Source organism: Lepisosteus oculatus, chromosome 17 (assembly GCF_040954835.1).
Source record: "Lepisosteus oculatus isolate fLepOcu1 chromosome 17, fLepOcu1.hap2, whole genome shotgun sequence".
Classification (NCBI taxonomy): domain Eukaryota; kingdom Metazoa; phylum Chordata; class Actinopteri; order Semionotiformes; family Lepisosteidae; genus Lepisosteus; species Lepisosteus oculatus.
In genome coordinates this window covers 20,069,478-20,082,588 of record NC_090712.1, presented here as the reverse complement: position 1 = coordinate 20,082,588, position 13,111 = coordinate 20,069,478, and the positions used below count along the sequence as shown (strand labels likewise).

Below are 13,111 nucleotides of genomic sequence, written 5' to 3'. Positions count from 1 at the left end.
AAAGCCAACGGAATCGACAGAGCATGCTTTGGCAATTTGTACCAACAGGGCTGTTTCGAAGACAGGGAAAGCAGTTATAAATTTATAATTATGATGCTTATACTTATAAATAAGTAGCTCTAAACAAGAATGTTGCTCCACTGGCTTCCTGGGTACACTGTTGTGTTCATCGAGAGACTCTTGCCTCTAAAAATATTTGAGGAAAACTCTATTGATTCTATGAAAATATTCAACTTCATTAAAGCTTGCCTGCTCAATTCAAAGATTTTTACAACACTGTGCAACAAAGCGGGAAGAGATCATGAGACCCTCCCCTGCACATGAAGGTGTGCTGGTTGTTGAAATGTTAAATCTGCAAGGTTTTGAGTTGTCATCTTGATCGCATGAAGAAGATAGCATACGCGGCAGACATTTTTTTGAACGAACTGAATTTAAGTCTTCAGGGTGTCACCATCACAGTGTTCAACAATCAAGACTACAATCAAAAAACTGAAAGTTGGACGAGCTGTGTCCAGTAAAATTCCCTTCAGTGCTTCCCAGCACTGGTGAAAATTCACTGCAATAAAAATAATGCTCTTAAGTAAAATGTCAGTGTGCTATTGAAGCCAGTAATGTGATTTCTATCAAGAAACAGCAACATGACATGCTTGGATCAATCAGCTGTTTACTAGCAAATGGATTTGGTGGATCAAATGGATTCCTGTTATTTGTTACCTTATGTTCTGCTGTGGCACTTTCAACTCAAGATTGTTCAAGTTTGTTCACACTGCCAAAATAAGTAGGTAGTGACTTCTTTGAAACCCTTTAAAAGTACTTGCTGTTTTCTGATTTCCTTAAAACTGCACTCTGGTTACATTTCAAATAAATGCTTAACAAATTATGTCATGTCAAATGCTTCCAAGTGCAAATATTTCAACTTAGGAATAACTCGAGCAAAAGAGCGTCACTGTGATGCCATGCGTGATGAACAAACCCAATCAAACTAAATGTTCACTCTCCCATTAGCTTCAAAAGGAGTACTGGTGGTTTTTTCTTGGAAAACTGACTCCGGGTTGTGCGTCTGTGTCTGCCCTGTGATGGACTGGTGCCCACCTTGTGCAAGATGTAGCCCACCTTGTGCCCGCTGCTTGCTGGGATAGGCTCTAACTCCCCCGTGATCCCATGCTTGAGAAAGCAGTTAGAAAATGGATGGAGTCTAAAACCAACAGGAACAGGAGTATTAATTGACCCAGTTGATCCCTTTTCGATTGGACACAACGAGGCTAATTTGTTGTCGTTAAATTTTCATCTGAAGCCAGACACCTGAGCAGTGAACTGCTGTTCAAGTTCCCCTTGATTTCATGGGAAATGGGAGCTGATAAGATTTTAATACGTAACATCTGTACTGCAAATGAGAAAGACTGAAGTGACTACATAAGGGAATGGATTTAGGAGAGGTGACATTTTATTTTTCTGGCACAGTAACAATGTGATGATCTCTTTTCTAAAAGTGAAACTAAAATACTTTTGTCAGATTCACAAAAGCATGGGACTATCAACAAGCTCCGAAGTTAATCACCCCATTTTATAAACATTTACATTGCCCACACAACTTCCTGGAAAGAAAACAACCGCTGATGGTAAACACAAAGTGACCCGTGTCTGACTACACGATATTTCCCAGAAACTGAATTAACGGGATCAAGTCGCAAATCATAAAAAATAAAAAGGTCTAATAAATGCAGCATATCAATAAATCCATGTTCACACTCAGTGTTCATAAAGACTTGAAGCTTATTGACCAAGATTTGCAAATCACCGAGCCGTCTACACAATCTGTCTAACAAGTGTTTATACATTGTTTTATACGGCTCTATCTCTCTCTCTCCATATCTCATCATATGCTCCTGGAATACTGATGGGAGCGCTACGCTGATGCACACAGCTCTGGGTCTCAGTCATGATAAATACATCACACTAAGATCCTTGGCCCCTTGCTTGCATCCCAGACGAGTGTCTGTAAATGAACAGGGCTCTGCCCTGCACTCGCAGCCGGCAAGGTTACCCTTGAAAAGCATGATTATGCAACTCAAGTGCAGCCACTCTCTCAAACCTGACACCACCCAACACCCTTGTTATCTTACAGTCTGCAACGCAGGCTTAATACCAGTATGAAATGCAGAGAAACCTGCTTCCCATAATCTTATGCATACAGATTGCTTCAGTTAGAATTACTTTTCACTTTCTACGAGTGTGTGTGATATATTTAGGAAATCTGCAGTGCTCTTCAAATTTTCTAGCAGCAACAGAAAACAGATGATATGCAGGCACAATGTTTAAGGATCTATCAAGTTCAATCAGTGGTATCCATAAAATGATTCTTTTATCAGTCTTTTTAGTGAGCTTAACAAGGGGACTGGCTGTCTCAGGGAACAGTTTAATAAAATGAAGCCTGGAGCTGAGCTTCATTGAAAGCCAGCCCACCCATCCCCTTTTAAGTTTTTCATTTCCAGTCACAAGCAACCTTTGTGATAAATCTGTTTCTGCAAACGATCAAATCAGGGTTTGTTTTCCTCCTTCACTGGCGCTAATGTGCACTGGTCTTCCCCAAAAAAGACATTCACAAAGGAGCTACAGCTGGAAAAAATGGAATTTCTGATTTCATTTTTAAAAACACAGGATGGACCCAATTTCTGTGATTCTGTGACACATTTAAACTAACTGCTGCATATTTTAAAAGATACAATTACGGACTACAAGCGGGGAATTTAACAGTGATCTCATTTTTTTACAGAAATCCATTATTACTGTTCTTAAATACCTGTGAGGGAACTTACAATGGCACCACTCAGAGCCTAGGAAAAGACAGAAGAAAATTCTCTATGCAGCCTTCATCAGGCTTCAAATAAAAGCCATAAAACACACCCTCTTCACTTTGTCAGCGTAGTCAGTAAGAAGCCTAAATGACAGCCTCTGACAAGCCATTCATCACACCACAATCACATCTCGCAGTTCCACACAGCAGTCCGCACACATTATCACCCAGCTGTTCACTGTCACGCAGCTGTAATGGGTTTTTGTTTTGAAGGAAGGACGCCTGCTTCGGTGTCCCAAGGTGAAAGGGTTAATCAGTGGGCTGCCACGTCCCCCCCCCCTCCAGGCCTGGCCGCTGCACCGCCGGACAGACACGCGGAGAGCGCCGCCTGTGCTCTGGTCCTCACGGGCGCCGGCGTCAGGACAGCGGCAACACAACAGGGCTGGGAGAGAAGGGGGAGGTGCCGCTCCAGCAGCAGAACAGCTTTCAGGCACTTGTTAGAAAGAAAAATACGATTACATCTGACAGGCGATGATGCCGGAGGAAAGGCGTCAGATGGGAAGCTAACCCATTTTATTCCCTTCTTTCCTCCCCATCTGCATGGTTACTACTCTTATGTCTGCTTAGCGATCACGGAGTCTAGCACGGAGGGAAGTGGAAGGGGAAGGCAGCATTTAAGAGACAGAGGCTCTGTCTTGTTTTATTATTATAGTAATTTGTCCCTTTTGTGTCTGTAGGCTTGAGGGTACATCGTCTGAATGACTAAAAAGGAACAGTGAAATGAGGCTTAAGTAAGTTAGCTTTTCATGTTTATATTACCCAAGGTACGCCCTTCAGCAGTAAGTAAATCTGCATTATTTTACTCCTTTCACCGCATATCCCATTTTAAATTCCACAGGTTCCCAAGACGTTTTACAGACTCGTCCTTTATGAAAAGGATCTTCAACACCTCAGATGCGCACTCACCAACATGGTTATACCAGTAAGAAACTAAACACATTTGAGTCTTAATCGGAGCACAGTCTGAAATACTGGCATTTGTAAAGTAAGATAATGAGCTTTATTTTATATAGCGCCTTTAAAGGCTAGATAGCTAACTAGGCGCTGTTCGGTTGACCACCTTAATCATTCCAGTTGATGAACTATCTCACTTGAAATCTATGTCCATTGTTCCTCCACTGATTCCCTGTTCATAATATCACCTGATTTACAGAACTGTGCACTATAGCTTGATCCCAAAATCCATCTTAATTGCGCATCAGGTGCACAAAAAAATATTAATTTGTGTATAAAGCACAAACTGTACAACTCAGACTAAACAATAAAACTGTTCGTTTTGGCTTTGGATTAGCTAAACCTTAATGGTTTCAAACCTCGCTCCTTTCTCATACCATCTACAATAAACTCTACCACCGTACACTTATTCTACAAATTCCTTCTGTAGCTGCTGTAAATAAACTTTAAAGAAATATGAATAAATAAGACTTCTAGATTACTGAAAAACAACACACAACAAAACATTCAACTGGGGCCTCATAACCAAATTGTGATCCGAAACATTCATGCATTATTCAGTTGCAGAAACGCATTACACTACAAACACAAATGAACAAAACAAGACTGTAAATGAATTATGTTTCTCCTACAGTGTAATAAATGGATCCTTCAATTGTTAATACATCCTTTGCAGCACGCCTGCGAATCCCCCAGGACTGACGCACCCCCATCTGTATATCGGGAGTGAACGCGACTCGGCTACGCTCCTCGTCCCAGCTGTCTCGCTGGACAGCGGTTGAGAAGAGTGGGTTCTTCCAGAAAGACAGGAGGACCCAGCTCTAGGCCCACGAGGCTCGCTGGATCAAGCGGAGAGCTACAGATCGTGTTGGCCTGAAGAAAAGATGGCACTGACTACAGAGGCAGGCCGGTGAGGGCTGCGCCGAAGCGCCCATGCAACACCACAAGAAGGGCAGTGGTAGTGAGTGGGGAGGGGGTGAGGCCCAGTTCTCGTCTGCCCTGGGAACAAATAACATTAATGGACACGCACGCACATAGGGATTATACCCAATCACACATCATTTTGATTTGGCATTTTTTCTCATTTTATAATCAATGCAGATTCAAAACAAATCAGATAAGAGAAGTCTGATTATGTTAGTTACTATAAAAAATACAGAAGATACAGGCATTAACAGAACAGTTAATGTTTCTAATTCGGTATTAATCTGCTTAGCGATAACTGTCTTTAGCATACTGGTTGGGTTTTTTCTCACAGTCTGCCTGCTATGAGTACTGATGTGAATTCAGCACTGGGTTTGACCCAAACACACTTTGGTTTAAATTTGACTTACTGCAATTTTTTTTTAATTCCAAAATAATTGTCAGCACTGCTTCAACATTCAAAAAGCTTCTCCAAAAAAAAGTTACACTCAAACTCAACTGCCAGGTGAAAAAAATATCATGGGCCTATTTCAATTCAAAGTCAGACATCTCACTTTGTGTGAAGACAGGAAACTTCATCAAGGGTTTTTAATGACAACCATTTGGGAATAAACATTTGCAAAACACAAAAAGGAGCACAGCTGGTGATAGAAATCTAATTTTCTTGTTAAATGTACCATAGACATGAAAATCAGAAAAGCACTGCATTCTTTCAAACTGTAAAATTAAGAACAAGGAGATACTGAGAATTCTAAAAATCAATATACATATGACATTCAAAATTCACACAAAAAACAATGCGGTCCCTGGAGGAATAAATATATACTCCAGTTATAACTGAAAGTAATTTATTTCAAAGAATGTAGTTTATAAAATACTTTGCAGAATACAAATTCAGCCTTACTTGTAATGAGTGCAGTTGTGGCTATATGGAATTTTGATAACTTGATTATTGTATAAATTGAACTTATTTTTTTATGATGACTTCAGTGTACAGGTTATTTTTTCACAGATTAAAAAATGCCACAAATGACAAATATTGAAGCAAAACATTCTAGCTCAAAACTATAAAAACTACAATATTTTACCAATATAAAAAACACAACAGCCTTTTACCATCTTCAGAATCAGAAAACCTAGATATCAATCTAAACTTCACCTACATTTTTAATTGCATGTCAATTTTTGTATTAGAAAATCTCTCAGGAGTCCATTTAATTGCCAAAGTTGAAGGTGTATCCACTGTATGAAAGCACTCATTTTAAATCAATTTTTGGGAAGCAACAAACACAAATGTCAAGTGTGCTAAGCCACATAAAAAGCAAGGTCTTCAGGGGAAAGGCACTTTCTAGCACTTGTGATAGTAAATATGAAAAAGCTATTGCTCTTTTCAGTAAGAACAGATCTCAAAGTATCCTACAGCACCATCTGTTAAGGATCTGGTCACAAGGCTCTTCTCCCTATGATACGAGTTTAATGTATAATCCCACAAAATGTAGGTTTTACCTTGAAATGCAAAAGAAACACATCCTTGGCCTGCAATTTTGTAAATGGCAAAAAAATACGTAAAACAGTAAATCGTATCCCTAAAAATATCATTTTTACAGTGCTGGAAAAAATATTTCCCCTCTGTTTTCTGCATATTTGCACATTTTATACAGTGAATTTGGTCAGATCTCTTTGTGTGTTGTAAAGATATATAGGGGAGGATTTGAGAGAAAAAATGACACCAAAGTTGGGTGCTTCTTTCATGTGTTTCGGTGTGCTAGATAATCAAACATGCAACCTTCAGTTGTGGAAAACATTGTTGCCCACGCCCCCTCTGGCTGACACGGGCATGTATTCCACAGTGAGACCCTCATACCAGCGCTCCAGCATGGTGCTGGCAGACTCATGGCCTGGGGATGCTCTGCTGCATCACGACATGGACAACCTGCCATCAGCGAGGGAGCCGTGAATTCTGCTCCGGACTAGAGAATTACAGGAGAATGCCGGGCAGCTGGGTCAGGCAGCAAGACAACGATCCGAATCGCACAAGCAAGTCGACATCGGCATGGTTGAAGGACAAGAAATTTAGAGTTTTGGAATGGCCTAGTCACAGACCAGAGATGTTGAAACTAACAGTGCATGCTCGAAAACCCACAAATGTCACTGAGCTGAAGCAGTTCTGCATGGAGGAGCAGCCAAAATCCCCTACGGTGCAGTGAGAGACTGATCAATAACTACAGGAAACGTCTGGTTTCAGTCATTCCTTCTAAAGGTGGCCTAACCAGTTAGTGAGACTAAGGGGGCAATCACTTTTTCACACAGGGCGCTGGGTGTTGGGTAACTTTCTTTAAAAATAAGCATCAAAAAGTGGTATTATCTGTTCACCCAGGTCCCCGTTATCTAATATTAGGTTTTGGTTGAAGACCTGATAACATTCACTGTGAAAAACATGGAGCAACGCAGGAAATCAGACAATACTTTTTCACGGCACTGTATTTACATTCAGTTCCACTGTATAGTGGAAACAGCACAGTTACGTCCCTCCTCACCACTGGAAGCCAGTGCCACTCGGGGTTACCTTGTCGGCGTCCACTTTGCCCTTGATGAACTCCGCCCTCCAGAACTGCAGGGCCTGCTCCAGCGTCAGCCCGATGCCCTTGAGGAAGAGGCCGTACTGCATGCGGCCACCGTGCCGCAGGTGGTGCTGCTCTCGCAGGGCCCTGTGCAGATGGCGCATGCACAGCGGGAACGAGCTGGTGGACATCTGGGGAGCAGGAGGGAGAGTCGCGGTCAGGCACAAGCTCTCCAGACCACGGGCTCACAAACACACCCACACACACGAGCTCACGCAGGCACGGAATCGTAATGACAGACGAAGCTTTGGTGTGGGTCTGCAGAACTAAGCAACTTTTTAAAGTTCTTGTGGCCGCGTCTAATCCCCAGCACTCCCATAATGGGTTTCCTTTATATCTTTTCACATCATAAACCACAATGCACAGATCCACGTCAAGTCTGTGATGACTCTCGCACTCTCTCCTTACAGCCTCTTGCCAGGTTCCTTCTCTCTTCTCTTAACATACTGACTTTTTTAAAAATATGCCAACATCTTTTTGTACATAAATCCAATTAACAGTACCAACCAAAAAAGAAACATCTGCCTTACAGGGGCACAGATGGAAAATATTCAACAGCCTGCAGTCATCTTGTCCTTCAGAGTTATTTTAGGAGGGCTGTCAAAATCCTAAATAAAGGGTTCTGTCTGAACTAGGCCTCTGCTAAACCTGTCACGTTGCCACCTGAAGACATCCAATAAGAGTGATACAGGAATATGAAGTATTCAGTCCATGTTTCCTTAATCATCAATGAAATATTCCTAAATAATACAATGGTAGGAAACACCTGTTCTCCATTATACTGCCTTTCACAGCAATTCAGTAAAAGTCTTGTTTTAAGAGAAGACCAATCATGATGTACAGTACTGTACATTAATGTTTTTCCCCAGGATAAGAGAATACATATGGGAGACAAAGATAAGAGCAGCTCAGGATGTCCAACAGCTCACCTACACCTGCAGGTTACACACACAATCAAGGCATGAGCTGGACTACATTAGAGATCATTACGAGGCTCACTTTAATTACAAAACTTATTATGTAGTACAGAGAAGAAACAGGTCAAGCTTAAATGTCCTAAATGTAAAAAGTTAATGAAAACTTCAAAGTTTGACAAAGCTATTTATCTCATTGAAAAACCAATTTAAAGGCCACAAAGAACCCTGGGAATTTAAACATGCCTTCTCCTTCCTGTGAAGACAGATTCATTCATTGCATAATAGTCCTTCAGACAAGTCTTTTGCTGGACCTCAGTGGACTGACATGGAACTGTTGCATAGCTGGGCAGACGCACTATAAGAAACCCTGTCTCTTACTTGGACAACATGGTCAAGCAGTGCTCAGGTACAGGTTGCTGGAAAACAATGAAGAAGGGATAAAAGTTTAAATTCTGAAAAATGGATTTGAAGCTTCAATGAGAGCTGTATAAAAGCCAATTCAGTGATATGTAGTGGATACTTGAAAGTAAAGACCAACACTAAAGGTTAAATAGTGTCCTCTCCAATAGTATTAGTACAATAAAGTCAAAACCTACTAATGTTTAAGGCACTTTGTATGTGATCATGAGATTAATATGAAGTATAAGTACAGTATTTTATTTTTCCATTCCATTTGATAATAAGAGAACAACAACCTACTTTGAGTCCAACCCAGTGATTTCAAGTGACTAAGCAGTAAAACTTCACTTTAAGGTCTTTCAGAGTCTGTTATTGGTTGCATATTCATTTAAACCACAACTGCATGAAGTTTGAGAACCATCTAGCTCTCAAAACCCTTTGTATAATCATTGGAGATGTCTTGCACATCATTTGCTGTAGAAGCTTTGGGCTTTTGCCTATTCCTAGGGAGTATCTTCAGTACTTCAGTATCCTCAGCTGGCAAAATGTATGAAGGTGCTCACACCTTTTTTTCAGCATGGAACAAACCTATTACTTGTTCCTTTGTAGCCTACGCATGCTGACGCAGCTCCCCACCTGAACGTGTAAAATGTATGCTCAGATGGATTTAAATCTGGAGGTTAACTTGGTCAGTACAAGATCTTCTGCCTTCCGCCATCTGAATGACTTTGTTACAATGACTGTGTGTTTTGGATTACTGTCATGCCACACAGTAAGGTTCTGCCAATATGAATGAAAGACTTTATCCGCCACATAAGATGACAAAGTGTTTCTATAAACTTCTGAATGTATTCTGCTGTTGCTAACATTAGTGTCATCACCAATAAAAACAAACAAGCCTGTTCCAGAGCAATAAAGATGAGTGAGGCAGCCAGGCGTGCCCAGGCCATGACATGACCTCCACCATGCTTCACAGATGAGCTGCTGTTCTCTGGAGCATCGGCAGTTCCCTTCTCCACACATTAACCTTTACATCACTTAAATGGTAAACCTGTATCCTGGTCTCACCTGTCCATAGAACTGTGTTGCAAAACTCTGGCCTATTTTAATAATTTCAAGCAAATTCTATCCGGGCTTTTCTGCTCCTAGTGCTGAGAAGGTTGCATCATGTGGTATGTACTGTAATTCTGTTGTTTTTTTGTCGCCTTTGGGCTTTTACTGATTCATAATTATACCTGAGGTATCTTCATTCAGTGTGTTTCAATCGTTGATCTGATAAGCTCAATTTCTGTGCTGCAGTTCTGAATGAGTTTCAGAAGTGCTGTCTTTTTCTTTAACTTTTGGTTTTCACTTTTAACAACAGATTCAAAACACTAAAGTCAAAACAAAATGGCTTGGTTCATGGCTCTTATGTGTGCCTAATTAACCAACAGCTGACACCCCACCAACAAAAGACATCAGACAACATTCCAATATATCTGCTTCTTCAAAATAAAGAGGCCTGACACTATGCATCCAAGTCAAAAGCGTAAAATAAAACTGAATAGTTTTAATTTTTAGAACTCATAGTGAAAATTCCAGTTTAGATTTCAGTGCCTTAGAAGTTCTGGAAAGCACTGAATTATAATCCTACATGACATGAATATTAAATGTGAAATTCCTGGTTTCACACACGTATATGCGAAATATATTGGGGATTTAATTACTCATTTACTGAATCAATATTGCTTTGTGATCTAAATACAATACCAACAATCCATCTGAAGGTCATTCACCAGCAGCACAAAAAGAATTAGAATCTGACCGCGACAACTGTCTTCAGTACTTTAACGGTATACATACAATACAGAATTTCTCTTTGTGCTAGATTTGCTTCAAGGTGAATCCTTTTGAAACATTAAGAAGTTTACTCTTACAATTAGAGAATATTTTCACTGTTTCCAGCCTCCAAGAGATCTAATGCCCCTGTTGAATTACAGCTCCTTATTGCTGTTCCAGGCCATACCTCTACACACACTCCAAGCAGTAGGTTTCCTTGTGCTGAAACGAGCGAGGACTGACTGACACATGGCATTGACAGACATCGCTGAATTGTGAGAATGGCTACAATAGCAACACAAAATGAATTTACTCTAAACACACTGAAACAAGAACTGCTTTTATTGTATAGTAACCAGGAATTTGCCCTTGGAGCCCTTTACATACTTACTGGCTCACAGTACGGTTCCCGAATCTTTAAAGTGTTACTCAAAACTACTGCTATTCTTGAGTTTCCATGAAGACAAGTCTGTCAGTTCCAACAAAATTTTTAAACTACTTAGTGCCACAGAGCACGCAGCACACAAAGCTAATCACTTTGCAGTGATTTGTTTCTCTGTCATCATTAGAGGAGCATCCATTCAAACACTAAAGAGAAATCATGAGAACACACTTTAATGACACTGTACTTTATCTGGGACATGTCAATGTCAAAGGAATGAGAAACAACCACAACACCCTGATGCCTTTGTTCCCCATAGGCAGCTGAGCAAGTCTCATACCACTCTGTAATGTGGACTCAATATGCTGATACCATCGAAAATAAAAAAATAATAAGTTTGGAGCCAAGTGTACAAAAAGAAACTTCATTTTTTAAAACCTCATGTACAAATGTAAAATACCAGCTGTCAGTGCCTAAGCTCAGGAAAAATGAATTAATGTAGCTCTCCAAGTCTAAACACGTTCATTAAAATTTGAAATTTAAATATAATGTATAATTCACAAAGTTATAAAGAAAATTACAATTTATTGTGTTAGATTTATTGTTAACGTTTTATTGAACAAACATATCCGGAGTCTAGTGTAAAAGTCACTAGACTAGCAGGGTGCCTGGTCACCACTGGAAGCTCCAGAGCTCTCACACTCCCTTGACAAACAGCTCAAATCGTGCTATTCCCTGTGTCCAATGAGCTCCTCACTAATGAGTCAACATCATACACAACACTGAACATCACATGAGCCACACTGTCAGTCACGGATGATCAATTTATTGCAATGATGCCAAAAACATAAATCAACATCCAAAGTCTAAATTCTGAATATATTCTGTTTAAAACAAATACTGCACAAACAGTGATGCATTTCTAAACCATTTATTTAGTAGAGGGCTTTGCTACTCCGCCACACAGGCCAGCTTTATGGAGTGACCGGGACATTGATGACTCATGAGCACTTTCTCACATCACCCCCGGAGCTCCTCCGAAGCTGCTGTTTGCCCTGTGGTGATTTCCCGAAGGGACAGCCAGGTCTAGGCAGTTTCTAGGTGGTACAATTCACTACCCACTTTTAATGGTTAACGTCACGTTTTTAAAAGGGCATTCATTCATTTTGAAATGTCTTTTATACCCTTCTCTTGATCTGCGTTTTTCCCATAACTTTATCCCAGTATTGTTTTGAAAGCTTCTTGAATTTCATGGTTGAATCTTTTCTTGAAACTCAGTGCCTGACTAAGAGACCTTATAGATGGTTATACATCACTTTTAATTCAAACCAATGGAGATTTACTGATTCAAAAGAATGATCCCATGGCTCATTAAATGCTCTGATATCTGTAGAAAATCCTCCAGCCTGTAAAACATTAGAATTTAAGATTACAGAGCCTGGTTTAAGGAACCCAGCTCATGAGGTCCCTCAAACAAACCCAAGATCTTGTGCATGTGTCTACGAGCTCTAGAAGCACAACCCCAGGACCACAAGAATGGTCCTGAAGAAAAAGAAAAAAACTTACATTCTCTTTCATCATTACCGGAAAGTGGCACTAAGTGGATATATACAGTACATGCCTTAATAAAACAGCAATTGCAGAAGTCAACAGTAATTCATGGGAACAATTTATAGACTCCTTGAAAACTAAATTAGATCTGTGTCAGGCCATTTGCTGTCAGTTATGCTGCACAATCAGGTTTTAGAGCTATGCGATTCAAAGAAGCCCACCTGAAATGGCATACAGTACATGAATTTCATTTTGTTTATTCTCTGGGAACAGGTAGTAATACTGGAAACGTGAGCACATTAGCAAATGAATACAGTCTCCCAACAAAATGTTAGTAAAAATAAAACTGCACTAATTTAAGTGCTATTCTTTTCAAAGCTTTCTCATTAATGTCCCTAAATGAGTTAGTTTATTTCAAAGTTGTAGGATCATGTTAAAAGCTGCTTCTTTCTTTAAAATTAGAACTTTTATAGCACATGCTCAATGTACTCCTGTCTTTTCTCAATACAACGAAAAATCAAAACTGAGGCCAGTTGAGTAGCCTTCAGTCTCTTCAGTATAATTTAACTTGAATGCAAAAATAACTTTCAAACAATAACGGAATTACCTAAAAGATTACCTTCTCTATCGTATTTTTTCAAGGGGAAATGTTTGCCCATATGCTTATCGTGGGGTCCCTTATGTTGTGTGG

General features: G+C 40.1%; 1 protein-coding gene across 2 annotated transcripts in view; it reads right to left on the bottom strand.

The window, feature by feature from the left end:
- Nucleotides 1–13,111, bottom strand: part of prim2 (DNA primase subunit 2) — a 105,986-nt gene that overhangs the window by 26,195 nt on the left and 66,680 nt on the right. For both annotated transcript variants that reach the window (XM_006638865.3, XM_015363276.2), the window contains one exon: nucleotides 7,299–7,484. In XM_006638865.3, the coding sequence (XP_006638928.2) occupies nucleotides 7,299–7,484 (186 nt within the window). The remainder of the gene's footprint in view (nucleotides 1–7,298; nucleotides 7,485–13,111) is intronic.